General features: G+C 40.1%; 1 protein-coding gene across 12 annotated transcripts in view; it reads left to right on the top strand.

Annotated features, from left to right (window-relative positions):
• The window catches only part of MIPOL1 (mirror-image polydactyly 1), a 292,792-nt gene that overhangs the window by 241,579 nt on the left and 31,495 nt on the right, over positions 1-19,718 (top strand). For all 12 annotated transcript variants that reach the window (XM_039535481.1, XM_039535472.1, XM_039535476.1 and 9 more), the window contains one exon: positions 12,279-12,509. In XM_039535481.1, the coding sequence (XP_039391415.1) occupies positions 12,279-12,509 (231 nt within the window). The remainder of the gene's footprint in view (positions 1-12,278; positions 12,510-19,718) is intronic.

Below are 19,718 nucleotides of genomic sequence, written 5' to 3'. Positions count from 1 at the left end.
ACCCTTATTGTTGGGGTGTTTTTTCACTGAAAACATCAAAATTGTTATTAAAGGGTTTTCTGTAAATGAAGAATTCCTATACTATCTTCAGTAGCACTTCTGATGAAATGTCATGCACATTTTTTTTAAAACTGACAATTTTTTTTGTGGAAAATTTCATTGTCAAATAGAGCATTTTTAAATTTTAATACTTAATTTCAAAAAGTTTTGACCACTTGTATTTATTAATAAATGAATAATAAGATAGCATAGTTCAGTGCAAGTCTTCCACCCAGGCTTGGCTACCACTGGAATCCCTGTTTCTGGGCTGCTCAAACGCAGTATCTATTTGGGCAGTCCAGCTTTAAAGTATGTTTCCATCTTTTTTTATTCTCTCCATCTGGAGAGACTTCTGCCTTCTCCCTTTCAGGCTTGATGTTGATGGAAGGCAGGGCTGGTTTCCAATCCAATCCATTAATTTCTTTCTGCTCTGGTTCAGGTCAGATTTAGCCACCCCACTGCTATGCCCAAACCATGAGACCCATAATTTCACCATTGACAAATATTTTCTTAAACTTGATTTATAACAATAATAATGTGTTAAGTGCAAAGCATTTAATGACAATGATTTCCTCTCTTCAACTGGTCGTTCATTCCCATATAATGCTCTGCAGTTTGTTATTGTTTGATTGATTTATATGTTTTATTATTTTATTAATATTGTTTTCTTCTTAGATGATGATTATTGATTTGGAAACTCCTGGGTGGCTGATTTACCTGTGTATATTGGAATAATTCCAAAATATAATGAATCAATAGTTTTATCTGTTGGACAGCTAGCTCCTAGAGCAGTGAAGAGATCCTTTACAAATATAAATATAAGGGCTTATATTTCTTCAGTGTTAGTGTTTTAAATTTCAGAGGCTGAAGCACTTTCAATATTATGTTCCCCAGTTATTTTCCAAGAAAAAAACTAGTTTGTTGATGAATCAGTGTCTTCAGAACACATAGATTTACCTGATGATCTGATCCTCCAATGGGCGAATATCTAAGTCCTGGATCCTGCAACATATATCATTGGTGTCCCTGTGCCAACCCCTTTGAAATCAATTGGGTACTGGGTAAGGTGTACCAGTCAGCCCACATACTCTTTTTTGATGTATCAAGGCTTAAATGCTTGAAAATTCCATATGTGCTGCTTATATAGAGAAAAACATGACAAATGGAAGACCTCCTAATAAAATTCAGTGGCTAAGGATGTTTCCAGTTCAGGGGGGGACATATCCACTGTCTGTATGGGATGGTCATAGGAAATAAAAATATGAAGGAACTAAAGCAACTGTTTAAAACTGGATTTATTTTTGTCCCCTATATTGGATAAGGGATGAAAATCCAGGCCCATTTTGATTCTAAAGCGTCGTGGAGATTCTATAACAAGAGAAACCTTGTCAGAGAACCTCAAGCATGCACTTGTATAACAGGTTTTGAACAAGTCTGGTGCAGTATTCACTACTGAAGTATAAAGGGCTGGGTTGCTTGCTGTGTGTTTGGAGCTGGCATTTTACCAAGGAAGTAAACTTTTTGATTTTTCATTGTTATTTTGTGACAGCAAAGCTATTTTCATTATTTCACCACACAGAGTGAAACTCAGTATTCTCTCTCCAAAGCACTGGTTTAAATGCATTAATGTAAGTGCTTTTGCATCAGGATTGTACGGTGACAGAACAAATTATTTATGCAGAGAGAAGCAAGATAAAGTTTCTTTTAAGAGTTCTTTAACATATCAGTGTGATAACAGTCAAAACACCTTTACTGCCATTAAATATTTACCAAGACTTGGCTTTTGGAAGAGGGGCGGTTCAGTGCAGTGTTTTTGGCTCCATGCGATGCTATTGATTAGCTATCAGAAGGACATCGTTAATGAGTAACTTGGGGTATTACAGAACACTCCACATTCTTGTCAATTCTTTTCTCTGAAGATGACCTAAAATAAAGTCAGTTACAACTGGCATTCACCCTGCCATAGATTGCACAAGCGCACCTACGGTATGAACAAAAGGTTCAGGAGAATCAGTTGATCAGTGCTTAGGCAATCCTTTCTAGTGGTTGTTGTCATCACTGTTGGACTTTAGAACTGAACATGTTTACATTTAATTAGAGAGGACACACGGTTTACATTGCACAGTAGCTACCAATATCGAATCAGAATTGATTTCCGCTCTGTCTCCCAAATGACTATTTCCTTCAAACTAATTAAAAAAGGCACATAACAATGACTCATATAAATTTTAAAGCAAGGTAAACAGTATTCCCTGGAGACGAAAATAAAAGTAAATAGCACAGGATGGTCATTAAGTTGAACTTGTTTTTTAGGCTATTCTGCCTGTGTTATAATACGTTCCAGTGTTATCAGACTGCTGATATATCATAAGTATCGCTTTTAACTGAGTGAACACTTTACTGGGTACTTCAGTTTTCAGAGGCAGTATTCCTATTCCTTTCATCTTTATTATTCTTGCAGTTTATCAAAGAGAGCAAAGTGATATGCTACTATAGACAGACAATTCTTTTCCAGGGAGGGCTTTTCCTATTTAAAAAATAAATCTTTAAAACTATTCATGAAGTTAGGGTCTTGGCTGGCTCCAGCTCTTTTGCTGCCCCAAGCAGCGGGAAAAAAAAGAGAGAGAGAAAAAAGAAAAACTCAATTGAGCTGCCGCCGAAGTGCTGCCGAAGAGGAAGAGAGGGAGTGAAGGACTCGCCGCCCCTTTCCATTGGCCGCCCCAGGCACCTGCTTCCTTCTCTGGTGCCTGGAGCCGGCCCTGGTTTTGTTTGTGCCCTTTATTTTTTTTACATGCGACTCCTAACAAAAAGCAAATCTTATTTTCCATGTATATATTTTCCATTTGGTTTTCTTAGGTATGTTTGCTGATGTAAAGTCAAGCAACCATAACAGCACAGATTATGAAAGCCTCCGACCACTTATGTCATGGTGCCGGGCCCTGACCCAGCAGGGGAATCAAGGTCCAAACATGCAATTTCCTGAGCATTCTCCACACCCAGTGAAGTCAGTAAGAATTGAGGGGGCTTTGTACCCCCAGAACACATTGAACACCTCATAGGATGCAGCTCTGGGACTTGATCCTCACATGAGCTAGAAACAGTTTGCAGAATCAGGCTCATAATAAGGATAAATAAAGGAGGATAATATCTACTACTTTTTATTTTCTACCAAGTTTAATTTGCATAAAAATAGCTGCAATATTTTAATATATAATCAGGGTTTTTTAAAAAAAGTGTGCTCAATTTTTAGCAAAAATATGTGCTGCTTTTGAAACTAGTGTAGTTAGAAACACACACTAAGCATAAAAAAATTAACCTTTTTAAACCCTTGGGGTAGATCCCCAGTCCCAGCCTTAGACCCATTTGTGCTGCTGTAAACCCCTGACATAGGCAAATTCTCAGTTGACATAAAGCCGGCATAGCTGGCTTTACTCCACCCATCCACATAGACTTCCCTATGTAGGCGGCAGTGCCACACTATGTTGGCCTCTAATAGTTCTAGGCCAATACCGTTCAATTGCGGCCACACTAACCCTAATCCGAAATGGCAATACCGATTTCAGCGCTACTCCCCTCGTTGGGGAGGATTACAGATACCGGTATTAAGAGCCTTTTATATCGATATAAAGGGCTTTGTTGTGTGGACGGGTGCAGGGTTAATGCAGTTTAATGCTGCTAAATTCGATATAAACTCGTAGTGTAGACCAGGCCAATGTAGTGGCCTCCACAAGCCAACAGAAATTAACTTGCACTTAGAGGTCCATTTGACCCCAGTCAGTCTAAGCTCTGGTTTGGTGCAGCTGTTAACTTAGCCCTTTATATGTAAAATAATCAGGTTTGTCTGATAGATTAAACATCTTTTTTCTTTAAATATTGAGGTCACTCTTAATGACTCGCCAGTTCTACCTTTGATTAGTAGAAGAGGTTACCTCAGTATTTGAGGCATTACTGTAGCAGGGTGGACCCTGCTCCTGCTGTGAGGGGTTTAAAAGTGGCCTGGCAGGGCTTGAGAGCGGCTGCTCTCAAGGCTGGGCTGATTGAGGAAGTGGCTGCAGCTGGGGCCACGCCCCAAACTGAGCCACAGGCCTTATAAAAAGGCCAGGGAAGCCAGAAAAAAAGGCAGTCTTCCTCTGCCTGAAGAGGAAGAAGGGCCTGGCTGCAGGGGCTATAGGCAAGGTACCTAGGGTGAAGCAAGGCTGGGGAAAGGCTGAGGAGCTGGGGAGCTCCAGCCTAGAAAGCCCCAGGCTGCGGCCTAGCGAAGGGCCAACAGGTACCGGGGGTTGCAGAGGGCAGCCCAGGGGTAGGCCAAAGCAGCAGGTCCAAACCCCTTTGCCTGTGATGAGTAGGCTAATGCTGCAGTCTGCCCCAGAGTGTGGGGCTAGACAATGACTGGCAGTAGCCAATACTGAGGCAAGGTGGGGATAGAGGGTGGGGGTTCCCCAAGGAGGGGAGACCCAGAGAGAAAGGGGTTACTGCCAGGGGCAGCACCACATGTGAAAGGGCACCGGGTCCAGGGAGGGACATGGGGGGCCTGAGGACAGGTGGATCACTGGCCTGCAGAGGGCGCTCCAGCACTGGAACAGAGCTAATTCCCGGAGTCCCCAGCAGGAGGCGCTGTAGGGGTGAGTCCGACCTGTCTACAATTACCTAAACAATTAGGTTATTGCAAATACTAAGTTAAAGTTATTTAGTTACCAAAAGCAATTGGTAAGTATTTAAGGGTGACTAGACTACATGAATTGACAATAAATAGTAGATAAAAGATAGGTAAAATCTTTTCTATAACTTTTAATGGTGGGATAAAACAAAGATGGCACAATTCAAAATGCAGCCATTCTACAAATTTAAGATCAATTTTACCTAGTCAGAAGGGATATTTCAAAGATGCAGCAGCAGTGGAGTCACATGGCTATGATGTAGCCTCGGTGGCACGTAGCAGGAACTTCCATCTTTAACAGTCTCTTGCAAGTCTTTTTCCTGTGGCAAAAGTCAGTATGGAAGGAATTAGGCTTCTTAAATCCCTCAAAATTGCATCTTCCAACCTCATTCATGGTCGGCCTCATGCTCTTCGTTCCTTCATCCTCAACTCTATACACTTTCTATAGATTGGGCATAACTCCACCATTGCAATTGTCTTGTTCTCAGTTGGTGCAAGACTGCAACATGCCAGGATTCTCTGAGTTTTAAGGATGCAGAGATTTGTGAATTCCTGTACCAAACCCTGTATGCAGCTACCCTACTGTTGTTGTACATATGTTTGTCCCAGGATATTAGAGAAACAAGGTGGTTGGGTAATATCTTTTATTGGGTCCATTTCTGTTGGTGAAGAGCTCTGTGTAAGCTCAAAAGCTTGTCTCTTATCGCCAACAGAAGTTGGTCCAATAAACAACAGTAACTCACCCACCTTGTCTCTGTACAAACTCCTGTATACTGTGCTTCTTATGAACATTATGAACAGCCAGTTCTATATCAAAGCCCAACAGAAACATTCAGATTACTCACAGAAATATGTAGGTGTATAATGTAATAAGTAACAGTGGGCACTCACAACAATTGGAATTGCACTAATTTGAAAACAAAATCCACAAATGTGGAAGCAAAGAAATATTAGAACATATGAATGAGTGTGCATTCCAAATAATAGGTACACGTATTTGGATATCTTTAAAAAAATATATCACTAATCTAAACACACACACACGAAAATTCAGAATTAAGGCAGCAAATCCAGAATATCCTGTTCTGTTCTGTATAGGTGCTTATACTGCACTCATCACCATAGTATCTGAGCGTCTCCAAGTAGTGCATTAAGCAGTGTGACCAACACTGTCACGTGTTTGTTCTCTTGTCCTGTTCCCGGGGTTAGAAGTGTGTTCAGTCAAGCATTTTGTTTTGGATATTTTTATATAATATATAGCAACAGATGAATGTGTATATATTACTGGAAAAGGCAAGGTCAAAGAAATGTGCCTAGCACTTAGAACAGTAGGTGGTGAGTTTGTGATAATCCTCTGTTCTTGTGGGGTGCATTCCATAGTGTGCAATTAGCCCCTTTGAGAAAGCTTTGTCTCCTTCACAGGCAAGCTTTGCCTCTATTGTACAAAGTTCCCATGTGACAGAGGAGTGAAGTTGTTGATCACAGTCTTCATCCCAGAACCTTAACCAATCTTTTAAATACCCTGGACCCAGGCCATTGAGCACCTTGACGATAAGGACCAAAACCTTCGATATCCTACAGGAAGCCACTGTAGTGGGGAGCAAAGGACAGGTTTGATGAGCTTGCAGTAAGTTGCTGAGGAGATGTGCTGCAGTATTCTGTACTAGTTGGAATTTCCTACGTGCTGAAGGAGTCGTGTACAATATATTGCATTGCAGTAGTCAGGCATGAATAAAGGTAGTTTTCCAGGATTGGATGGAGTCTCCTAGCCAAGTGGAGGTGGTAGAAAGCATCACTAGCAATTACTTCTGTGTGAAAACTTAGTGTCAGTGAGGAATCCAGAAGCACGCCCAAACAGTGGACAGAACGTACCAGTTGTGGCTGTGTACCTTCAACCGAAGAAGACTGAACCATGGTTTGTAAACTCTTCAGATGCTTTCCTCTGCCTATCAGCATCACCTCCATCTTCATGAGATTCAATTTCAGTCAGCTGTTCTTTATCCATGAGTGGATCTTTTCCAAGCACAGAGTGTTCTTGGTGGTAATTGTGTGGTTGTATGTGGTGAAAGATAGATAGAGCTGTATCTTTTCTCCATATTGCTGGCACCTGAGTCTCTCATTTCACTATTTCACCTAGTGGCTGCATATGGATGTTGATTAGGACCAGAGAGAGAATTCTTAGTGGAACTCCATGAGTGAGGGGTCTAGTAGTGGAGATGCATTTTTCTCATCATGACTCATTGGATGTAAGAAGGAATCAAATAATTTTTAGTGCATTACTCTGGACCCCTTCCACAGTGTTGAATGCTGCAGAGAGGTCCAGAAGGACGAGACTGGTTATCTGCCATCTATCCATTGACAGCAGATCATCCACCAGTACCACTAATGCAGTTTTGATTCCATGTCCTGGCCTGAATTCAGATTATGCCAGGTCTAGGATATTCGCTTCAATTAGATAAGCTTGAAAATGGTCGTTGGCTAGTTTCTTTATGAGCTTGCTCAGGAACAGAAGGTTTGACCCACTGAAGAGCAGTTGACTAGAACCAGTGTATCCAAGGTGTTCTTTTCAGTGTTGGTCAGACTGTTAATGTGACCTTAACTCACGTAATTGTGGAGGAAACCGTACAATAGCAGACTCCAAGATATTCACCTATGGCAGAGGAGTCCATTCTAGTGGTTGTTTAATGGCTGCTGCTGGACTTTCAATTAAATGTGCTTACATTTAATAATCCAAATTTGACCATTTTTGCACCCTCTTTTGCAGCAAAAATAGCTCAGATGCATGTGCCTTGTAGGCCTGAAGAAATCTGTTACAAAGAAATTATCAGAGAGACTTACTCCCTTTGGGATATTATTCCATCAGCTCCTAAGATCCTACCGTACCTAATCACTTGTTATCTCAAGTGATTCAGGACTCTCTTCACAAAGTTCAAAATGCAAAAATGTTATCAAGACTAAAGAACATACTGAGATCTCAGGTCTCATGAATGTAGCCAAATAGAGCAACCAATAAGACAAAGGTAATGCATTGATGTAGCATAGATATAGGGCTAGATAGTTGGCCATAAAACAGCAGTGCAAAAGTGCCCTAAATCTCCCCTGTATGGGCAGGTCAGGATTCCCCAAAATGTCGTTTTTGTTTTATTTTATTTTATTTATATTATGATAACATTAAACAACTGTATGACAAGGCCAGCAGTGCAGTTCTCGTCAATGGCACAATAGGAGAGTGGTTTCGCAACACTGTTGGAGTCTAGCAAGGCTGCCTTCTTTCGCCCACACTGTTCAACATCTACTTGGAGCGCATAATGACTGATGCCCTAGAAGTCAGCATTGGGGGATGAACAATCTCAAATCTTCGGTTCACTGATGACATTGATGGCCTGGCAGGTGGCAAAGATGAACTTGCAAACCTTGTGAAACGATTGGATGAAACCTCCACAAAATATGGCATAGAAATCAGTGCAGAGAAAACCAAGCTGGTGACAAACAAACGTGATGGGATCAGCTCACATATCACTGTCAGTGGACACGAGCTGGAGACAGTGAAACAGTTCAAGTATTTGGGGGCAATCATCCCTAATGAAGGATCCAAGGCAAAAATTTGGGCAAAAACTGCGCAAACAGCAGCAGCAGTGGCAAAGCTAAAGCCAATTTGGAAGAAATAAGAACATCTCCGTGGAATCCAGACTGAAACTGTTGGACACATTGGTCATCTCCATTTGTCTGTATGTGTGCGAGACATGGACCCTTACAGCAGAATTTGAACGGAAAATACAGGTAGTAGAGATGAGATGCTTCCGCAAAATCCTGGGCATCTCCTACTTCGACGATGTCACTAATGAAGAGGTCCGCAACATGATCACCCAATGGACTGGGTCATATGAAGACCTCCTGACAACCGTGAAGAAGTGCAAGCAGAATAAATACATAATTGTTGGAAGAGGATGAGCACGTGCCATTGTGTCAGCGGACCAGGTCGTAGGTGGTCAAGCCTAGTGGTCAGAGCGGAAGTCAGGCCTCATAGTTGGAGTCCGAAAGTCAGAGCCACAGGTCAAGACAGAGTCAGAACCAGGAACCAGGGCTGAGGGTGAGAGCTGAAATCAGAGGCTGAATGCCGGAGCCAAGAGCCAAGACAGAGTCGAAATCAAGAGTCAGAGCTGAGGGATGGGAACGGATTACATGAATCAAGGAAAGCAAGAGCAGGGCTGGTTCTCAGGCAGGAGCAAGGCTGGGTCAGGACAGGAATAAGACTAGGTGCAGGGCAGGATCTGGGCTGGAGCCGGGGAGAAGCAAAGCAGGAGCAGGGCTTACAGAGACATGAGCACAGGGAGTCCGTGGGTGTGTGCAGTGAGCAGCCAGCAAGCTACTGCTGTTTCTGGGCTTAAGAACTGACATGCTAGCTTCCTAAGCTAATCAGGCAGCATGGTCCATCAGGCAACCTAGGGGGCTTGTTAGGGCATCAGGACTACTGAGCAGGCACTGCTGCAGGGCCTTACTCCTGACTCATTGTCCTAAGGAGAAGAGGTTTTAAACAAAACACATATAGACAGAAATTTTGTGATCATGTTTGTCTGAAAAAAATGGGGGTAATGAAAATAACTTACATTTATACACAATAGGGCCTTCATCTAGAAGGATCTTAGACTGGCTTACAGTACATAGCGCGTCAGAATCACTTTATCCATGACTGAAATGCAATCACCTCTGCAGTGAAACATGTAACAGTGAACATTAGACACAGTTTTGCTCAGGGCCAATATTTTCAAAATGGGTGTCTAAAATTAGGCTCCCAAGTCTATATTCAAGTATGTAAATAAATGGCTTGATTTTCACGAGTGCTGAAAAACCCATTCCCTCCCATTTAAGGTGATGGGGAAGGTTGAATGTTCGGCACTTTTTGAAATCAGGTCACTTGTTTAGGTACTTAAATACTTACTTAAGGTATGTCTACAGTGGTCTACAGGAGGTCAGACTAGTGATCATAATTCTGACCTTAAAGTCTATGATACAGTGCAGTTAAAAACCCGCATCTGGCCCATGCTAAGGGGCTGTTTAATTGCAGTGTGGACATCAAAGCTTGTGCTGGAGCCTGGGCTCTAGGACCCTGGAAGATGGGAGGGTCCTAGAGCTTGGGTTGCAGCTCAAGCCCAAACGTCTATCACAGCCCCTTAATGCGAGCCCGAGTCACCTGGCACAGGCCAGCCGCAGGTGTCTAATTGCAGAGTAGACATACCTTGAGGGGCTTAACATTAGGCTCCCATTTTTGAAAATCTTGGCCAAGGAGTATAAAAATGAGCAATAGCATCCTCAATTTGCAGCTTTTAGCACTACTTCCAAATGATGTTGTTTACTTTTTCTAGTAGTTCTCAGTAGTTGCCCACTAGAATAAAACATCAGTCAATATATTTTATATGCAGCTACTAATATGATTTTATTTTTTTAATGCCTCTCCTCTGTGGATTTGTCATGTCCCTTCATGAATTATGGATATATTCAAAATGTCGTGATTTAATTGAATAGGTGCTTCACACCATTTTCAAACAACCTCAGGTGCTAGGTGTAATGACATACCTATGTTCTAACCTTTAACTTTTGGATTTCTATTAATTCATCCATATTTTACTTATGCATGTATATTATATTTTAATTTGTATGTGATTTCCCTATATAGCTTGACGGGGGATGTTTTCTGTATAAATGTTTTAACAAAAGGAAAGGAAAATAAATATGCCACTGCATACCAGCACCCTGGATGCAAAGTTTGGCTGGCATGTTTTATTCACTCTGCGTTTCGGATAGGAGACTAGGACAATACACTTTAAAGAATGGTTGATATTCTCATAGTCATCATTCAGACATGACTTCAAGTCATATTCATCAATACGGTAACAGCTTTCATCAGTTTCTAGTATACAGGCAGTAGTTCTGAAGTACCCTAAACTATGATATAAACTGCCTACTCATTATAACATTTTTATTTCTACCACCTTTGTTATAAATGTGCTCCCTGAATTTCTTCTACTTTTGGTCCCATTTCACACAAAGGTGAATGATAAAATAATGGAAAATAGAAATGGAGCAGACCTACTGTCTAGTCCATTACCTGGTCAGTGCAGGGATGTTTGCTATTCAGCATTTGAAATGAGAGTACATCAAAGCACACTATGGAACTTTTAGTACATGGTTGCAGGGTTCACATGGCCAGTTAGTGCTCAGCAAGCTAGTGCACTGTAGATTCACGCCCTGGCTTGCTGCACACTAAATTGCTACATAGACAAGCCCTTAGTTATTAATCACTCTACACATATGTTGTTCTTTTAATCTTTTCTCGTAAATCAGTCCCTTCAACCCATTAGATAAGTCTATGCAGCAATTAGAAATCCGCAGCTGACCCATGTCAGCCAACTCAGGCTCGCTGGGCTCAGGCTGCGGGGCTGTTTCAGTGCTGTGTAGTTTTCTGGACTCAGGCTAGAGCCTGGGCTCTAGGACCCTGCGAAGTGGAAGGGTCCCAGAGTTTGGGCTCCAGCCCGAGCCCAGAAGTCTATACAGCAATGAAACAGCCCCACAAGCCCAAGTCAGCTGGCACAGGCCAGCTGCAGGTTTTTCTTTCCTGTGTACATATAGTCACTTTTGTTGCTGTTTTTTTAACTCTGTCTATAGCTTCCTGGTACTGAGGAGCTCAATACTGTATTCCAGATCTTCCAATGAAAGTTTATTGACTTGATGTCTCCATGAATACAGCCCCAAAGTCAAAATACAGTGGGTGAATGCATAGCCACGGCTGATAGAGGCTTTTCTATGTGAAATAGTTGCTAAAGGTGATTTACTTGTTATTATAAATTAATCCAAAATGGTGGCTGTGCGTGGCTTGGCAAGAAATTGTGATTACCATGATGCAAGGAGCTATTGATATGGAGTTAGTCAGTTCTATTTTTACTCCCTTTGGACCATATTCTGATATCCTTACCCATGTTGAGTAATTACTTCACAAGTAATCCCATGGAAGACAATGGGTCAACTCATGCTGTCCAAAATGAGTTAAGGGCATCAGAATCTCTCCCTCTGTTTCATTCTACTCACTTATTTCAATATTTAATGAGAAAACAGCTGAATCTTCCATTGCACACTCAATAATTCATGGTGATTAATTCAATTTCTTGTAAATCACACATCCAACTTTATCATACAACCTATAGAAAAATTATGCTTAAATGTGGCACCGATTTTATTTTTAAAGAGTTAATTTTGGGATGTATTCTATTTTTTTTTAATCTGAGTTTTTTCACTCTTGTTTTCTTTTGGAATTTTTAAATGTCTTCTGTACGCTTGAAAAGAAGCATACAGAAGTTGTTTTTAGTTTATAGGTTCCTTGAAGAGATTTTTCAGCTCAGTGTTACATCTCTACATTTCCAGTCTTCTTATTTTGTTATATAATAAAGATTTTGCTCCAGAATTAGTTGATACTGATATATGTGTAATATTTTTAAACACATTAATATCATTTAAGTGTGGTTTTCTTGCAGTTCAAACTCAAAGCTAATATTGTGAGTCAGTAAGATGTGTATTTTTGTTTTCCCAGTTTACACAAATCTCTGTCCCAAGAAGTGAGGCTTAAGGATCAGTTTAACTGTACTCTTAGTACATACGAAGATGCACTGAAAAGCAGCGAGGATATCGTAACCATCACACATCGCCAAAATGAGCAGCTAGCTACCCAACTGCAGCTAGCCCTAACAGAGCGAACAAACATGGAATTAAAGCTTCAGCAAGCTTTAGAAGCTTCACAGGAGGCCAACGAAAAAGTTCAAACGTAAGTCAGTTTACATTTGGAAGAACGTCATTTGACAGCCGAATGAGACGTTATTCCTCCTGATGTTTACAGTGTGGTTGTCACAAAAGTGGCTGTTTAAAAGTGGCTTTGTCTTACTCACAGATTGGCTTCTTGTTGGATAGTCAAGAGTCACTTCTGCTGCGTTAGTGACAAAACACTACTACTGCCTTAGCGCTGTATAACCCACTCGCCTCTGGGAGAATGACCTCACTGCTCGTTAAGGGGTGGGGGTGGTTGTTTGGCGTGTTGGAAAATGTGTGTGCCCCTTTAAGGGCTAGAGAGCCAGGGAGTGACTTTCTGCAGCAGCCGTGGACTAAGTTAGCATGGGGGCACTGACCCAACCACCCCCATGTGACCAGAAGAGAGAGGGACTATATAAGTCCATGCCAGTGCAGAAAAAGCCCTCTTTTACGTGGACCAGACAGAGTAGCCCCCACCCTCCCACCCATGGAAGTGGTGAAATATTGGGTTTTATTGAGATTCTCTATAGGTGCTGTGCTAGTTCTCCTTTCTCGGGGGGCTGGGAATGAATTTTTTCCCTCACCGCCAGAATGGGGTTTTTTGCCTTCCCCACAGCGAGCTGGGCAGGGAGGGGGAAGTGGCTTATTTGGGGGCAAACATGAAATGGGAGTTAGACTATGATGTCGCAAATCATTATGTAAATGTGGAACAGGTGTCCAGTGCAGGTACTCCATAAGAAAGGGATATAGTGATCAGATAAATGGATTGGTAAAGGATTTAAAGGTGCTATTCTTTAAGGGAGCAGAAACTGGGGGGATTCGGAGCTCCTATTACTGGTACAGCAGAGAGCCAGCCCCCTTTTTAATAGCCCCCCCTTAATCTGGGTTTGAATGGGGGGGGGGTGATGTCCCAGCAGCGGGTTGGCTGGGGACCAGATTGGGTAAGTGGGAAGGCTGACAGAAGCAACCTGGGTATATATTGATATGATTATGGAATTACCTGTACTGTACATGTTTATCTGCCAGGTACTCCCAGACATTTAAGAATAAAGTTGCGGCCTAATTGAACCACATCCAGTGTCTTCTGTCCTTCTACCAGCATAGCCAGACTACGAGCTAGAGTCAGAGTTCATGTAGTCAGAGCCGTCCCCTGGGTAGGGTGAATTGGGGTGACCGCACCGGGCCCTGCACTTTGGAGGGCCCCGTGCATTGATAAAATTGGGATTGTCCCGATATTTAGCCCTTTGTCCCGCATTCCAACCGATGTACGATCGGGCCGCCATTTGTCCCAATAGTCAGGTGAAGAGGTGGGTGGGGAGGTGAGGCAGGAGGCGGGCGGGCGAGCGGGGTGAGGAGATGAACAGGTTGCTGAGCGGCAGACGGGAGTGGAGTGAGGAGAAGACAGGTGGCTGGGGAGTAGAGCGGCGGGCAGGTGAGTGAGGAGGCGACTGGTGGGTGGGCGGATGGTGAGGAGAAGAGCAGCGGGTGGGGGGGATGAGGAGGCAAGCGGCACCGGGCGGACGGCAAGGAGACTAATGGGGAGGCTGACTTGTGCTGGGCCCCACACCTCTCTAGGGATGGCCCTGCATGTAGTATTTTTATGGTGCTGTGGCACAAACTAGAAAAGTGAACACAACTTGACTTTCAGATCGCAGAGTGAGTGTACAGAGTTATCCAAGGCAACGTCACTTCTAAATTTAGCAGATGTATATGAAAGTCAATAAGAGACAATGAACATGGAAACTCACAAAGCCAATTTTACATAGTCACTTTTCAAAATATGACAATGTTTTAAAATAAACTGGGATGCTGAGCTGAATGGGATTTGCCTGCTCCAATTGGCCCAGATCCAGCAGCCATTGATCAGACCCATAGTTTTTTATGCTTTCTAGATTCTAAGAAACTTGTCTTTGAGTTTTGTAAAACCACTCTTCAGTATGGTACAGATCATTTTGGATAAGTGACTGAGCAAAATTAAATCCTCTCATGCCAGAACTCTGACATCCATGGCTACAAGTGTTAAAGGTTTCTAGATGCTGATTATTTCAACAGCACTGTAAGGAAATAGTAGGATTCATGACGTGCTTTCCCTTAATGTCATATGGGCACTGCTTTTATACATATCCAAGAGTCTTTAAAGTATTTTCAGTTAGGTTGGAATGGTTTTCAGTGTTCTTGGAACACATGGGATCCCTGCTGCAGTATTATATTTGCCTTTATAGCTACATGAGACAATGTGGGTGAGGTAATATCTTTTATGGGACCAACTTCTGTTGGTGAGAGAGACAAGCTTTTGAGCTTCCACAGAGCTCTTCACCAACAGAAGTTGGTCCCATGAAAGATATTACCTCATCCTCCTTGTCTCTCTAATATCCTGGGATCAACGTGGCTACAACAACACTGCCTACAAGAATTTATAGTTACATGTGAGAATATTTGCAATGTACATATATATCAGTTTTTGTCTGGTTCATACCTGGTACGTTTCAGGCCAGGTGTTTGAGTCTGGTCCAAATCCAACTGAAATGAATGGGAAGACTCTTGTCGACTTCAGTGTGCATTGGATTGGACCCTATGTTCAGGTAAATGACACTGCTTTGTAATATAAGACATCTTGTTAGAAGGCTACTAAACTCTGAACCCTGGAGTTCAGCTGTGTTGAAGTCCATTATAAGTTTCCTTTTAACAATGTACTAGTTAGTACACACACAATTCTTTGCTCCATATAGCAGGCTTTTAGAGAGGAAACACATCATAATTGATCAAACAATCTTATATAGTGAAAGTTGAATATGAAATGTATCTTAGTGACAGTCAGTGTACAACACTCTAGATGAAAACCTGGCTCCACTGAAGTCAATGGCAAGCCTCCCATTGGCTTCAATGGAGCCAGGATTTCACCTATGAGATCTTACAGTCGTAATGACAGTTATCTGGATAATTACGAGCAATAGTTGAATATTGGTTAATAACTAGATGATAAAACAAAGATATGACTTTGTAGTCTGCTTTAAAATAATTTACATAGAGTTATTATAGCCACTGCAAGTCAAACTCAACTTGTGAATTTAAGTTAGACCATTTGTATATAGTCCTAATATTTTGCTTTAGTATATGTTTCACAAGGTGCAAGATTATACACTACCCAACCTGTTGCCATAAATGCTCCTCTAACAGACTCTTTCAACCTTGTGAGAAATAAATCACATAGACAGAAAGAATACAGTATACTGTTAAGAGGAATATGTGCATGTTAATTCTAAATTTCTGACTTTATAGTCTCCAATGTGAAGACTCCAAATTTAGTCTTGCTCTCATTGAAATCAAAGGGGATTAAACTGTTGTTCTCTGAAGATATTGTTATTTCACAGTGAAGTACATTCACCCACCTCTGAAGAAAGATGTGATCTATTTTGTTCCGTCTTGTTACTTTCTTGATCAATATTAATGTCCTGAGGTCAAAACATAGGTCTAGTGTTATATATTGTAAATACAGACAAAATCCTAAGAGTTGCCTTGTTACTTATTATACCTGTAAGTTCTTTGCCCATAATTCTCATTGCTTGATCAGGGAAAACGTGCAGACCATACCTTTAAATTTCTTGGCCCAGCTCGCACCTGTATGACACCTGGGGGCTCCAAAATGAACTCCCTTCACTTTTTTAGGTGGTGGTGCCTGAATCAGGCAATATTTCCCCCTGTTTGTTCCACATCTGCCAACAAGTTTCCTAGTGTGTGTAATATACTCACATAGCAACCAGAAATTAGTCCATAATTCATTTCAGGCAGCCAATAAGTTTTTTTTCCCTGTTGGGTTAATCTTTTATATATATAAAACATACATAATTAAAATAAACTTATGAAAAATAGATATGGTGCATATGCAGGAGTTGCTTTTTAATATCATTTTTGACAAATTAATATAAACAATGTATATTATTTGTTCAGTGTCAACACTGTGCTCAGTGCTGTATAGAACTTGGAGGACTGTATGGTCCGTGTCCTGACATCTATTAAATCTTTCTTTGCACTAGTATAATTTTAAGGCTGTCATGTTTTTTTTCATTTTAGTTAAAAAAAACCACTTATTTGTAAACTAGGAATTTATAGTCCAATATTTGTCCCAGATAATATTTTTCAGTCATATTTTAATCCCCTGAAACCAGAATGGTTATAAGAGAAGTGCAGACACAACTTGAACTATAGTGGTGTAATGCACTGCCATAATAAAAAGAATTCATTAAATTTAACATGCATAACTACTTGGGAAAATTTCTGTCAGGTTAGTTTCATTATTGCTAAAATCAGTCCTCTAGCAAAATTAAACAGTTGGTTGAAGTCTTTTGATGACAATAGCATGCCCTTTTTATCAAGAAACTGTGGAAATGCTCAGTGCATCTTCCCAGCACCCAGTCATCCACCCCCATCCTATAATTCAACCTGCAAACAGATTAGGCAGCTGAGTTTGTGGAAAGTGTGTTTACTCTGAGCTAAGAACCCTTGTGTGACACTATAGAGATTCCACTGACACCTCTGGGAGAACTACACAGACAGTTCCTGCTCATCAGCAGGGAAACCGGGCTGAGAATTCACAATTTCTTTGTAACCTCAACTGCTTCATTTAAATTGGTGTTTGGCAATTAGGCAGGAACTAGTTTGTTAGCTTTACTTTTTTTTTTAAGATGTAGGATATTCTACATTTCAAAAAGGACTGACAGTTTTAAAACCAGCTGGAAGGCTTTTTGCTATATTAGTCTTTATTTTTTATCATTATCCTATAGAGATTTTTATTTTTATTTAAAACATGAAACTAAACTTCATAGCCCAATTGAGAATTCAAAGTATAGGCTTACCTTTTCTTCTCCATAACATCTTAAAAAACTGCCAAAACAAAGTGTAATTCTGATTTGTGAGGGAAGTATTTTCTGGTGATGTGCTAAGTTATTTTATATTTGTCAGTGTTATTTAATAATGTAGATTAGTAATGGACTTACAGTTAAAAAGGGAAATAATCATGAGCTTGATTAAGGAAGAATGTAATTCAGAGGGTCACGTCATTAATAGAAGTCAAAATAAAGTCTGGCAAGCAAATCTTTCTTTCTTAATGTCCTTTACTGCCATATACCACACTTTAGATGATCGGTTCTTTGACATTACTGAAGAATGTATAAAGAAATTAAGATTTTAAAATAAATCTTAATTCTTACAATATGTTATGTCAGCAGTTTAGAAAACACGTAGCTTTCATTTCTCCATCGAAGGTGGCACTATTGGGTTTAATTCATTTGTGTATATATATTAAGTTACTTACCTGTAATTAGTGTTCTTTAAATTTAATATCCCACATAAATTAGTGCTCTGTCCTTTGACATAAGGACACAAAGCATCTAAAAAGTTCCTGGATTCCATCCCATCTGAAGCAGCAGCTGTGAGCCAGAAGGGGGATACAGTGGAATTTGCTTTTTGCAAACTTGGATATAGCAAAAGTACAGTTTTATACTTAGGTAGAATGAAATTCTCACTTCTTTTTCAATTCATTGCAATATATAAATAGCAATATATATATATATATATATATATACACAAACATATATATAATATGAAATAGAGTAAATATTAACTTAATAGATAAGATCTATTATGTAGAGAGCTAGGCAGAATTTTTTGATTAAAATTGTTTTTGGTAAAAAAAACAAACAGCTTTGACAACACCAAAACATTTTGCAAATTTGTGTCAATTTCTCCAAATTGTTTCCATTGGGGGGAAAAACCTTTTTAAAAAAATCTGTTTAACTTTGACATTTTCAAAACAAAAGTTTTATTTTTAAATCCAAACGTCTTTTCATGTCAAAACAGCCTTTAATTTTCTTTAATTAAAAATGTTAAATTTTCTAAATGAAGCATTTTATTTCTGGGTAGAACTAAAGGTTTCATTTGATCCAAAACAAAGCAAAAAATTCAACTTTTGGTTTTGCCAACAATTTAAAAAAAAATTTTTTTGGTTCAACCCCAAATGAATTTTTACCAATTTTTTTTTTTTAGAATAGCCAGCAAACCAACAAGTTTGTTCTTTTCCCTGCTCTGCTTAGGGACTTAAATAATATTTAAAACTGTTTGCAACAGTATATGTAATTACCAGACTGTAAAAATAAATATAATTTTCTATAAATTTTTTTATTTCATTTTGATCAACAAAGCATTTGGGGCAGTGGCATAAATCCACCTGAAGTGGTGGCACATAGGCAGAAGGCCCCTACAAATTTGCTCTGCTGGTGGGCCCAGCTGTTGCAGCCCCAAAAGGAAAGTGGGGTTGACTTGGAGGAGGTGGGGCCAAGCCAGCTGGAAGATGCTGAGAATTAATTAGTGCCCCTGCCAACCTGGATCATATGAAGCTCAGGGTGGATTTTAAAGTTGTCCTCCCTGGTGGAACTGCTGGGGATTGGCAGTGGCAGTCGAGTTTACTAAAAGCAGGAAGAGGTCCTAATATAGTGTTAATATAGTCCTAAGATAGTGTTAATAATAACCAATGTTAATAATGTATCAGTAAAGACTGCTGTGGTTATGATGTATTTTCCCTAGGAAGATCTCCATTTCTATAACATTAGTCTTAAGGATAATGTGAATTTAAGTGTTTGAGATTTTAGTTATGGGTTTTTATTGGTAAAAGAGTAATTTAATGACACTGGATAGATCAGTAAGGTCTGACTGTGTGTGTGTGTGTGTGTGTGCGCGCGCACACAGCATATTTCTACACATACAACTGAAATTATATACATACAACTAGAATGGAAATTCACGTTGGCTGTTAAAATATAAATCTAAGAAAATAAACACAAACTGTGATAAATGCTTGTAGATACATTTTGCCAAGTTAGTTTTCTTAATGAACTAAGAAAATATAAAAGTGATAACACACTTAGTTGTTTTATCTGTAATTGTTTATTGAAGCTCAGTTCTTTTCTTAAAAAAACAAACAAACAAAACTGTTTCTGCTTTTAAATTGGAAAAAAATTCAAGATAAAATTAAAGTACATCATATATAATTAGGTAATTTCAGCAAAGGGACTTACAATACCCTACAGAAGATGTATTTAATCTTACCAGTGATTTGCCTAATTTTTTGGTGGTTTTTTTTTAGTGTAAAACAGAATGAGAATTCCTGCATGTTCCTTGCCAGCATAACCCTTACTATTAATGAGACATATCCATTTTGCACAGTCCTGCATTT

This window comes from Mauremys reevesii, linkage group 4, assembly GCF_016161935.1.
Source record: "Mauremys reevesii isolate NIE-2019 linkage group 4, ASM1616193v1, whole genome shotgun sequence".
Classification (NCBI taxonomy): domain Eukaryota; kingdom Metazoa; phylum Chordata; order Testudines; family Geoemydidae; genus Mauremys; species Mauremys reevesii.
Note: the sequence above shows the minus strand (reverse complement) of the source record. Positions and strands in the feature narration are given on the sequence as shown.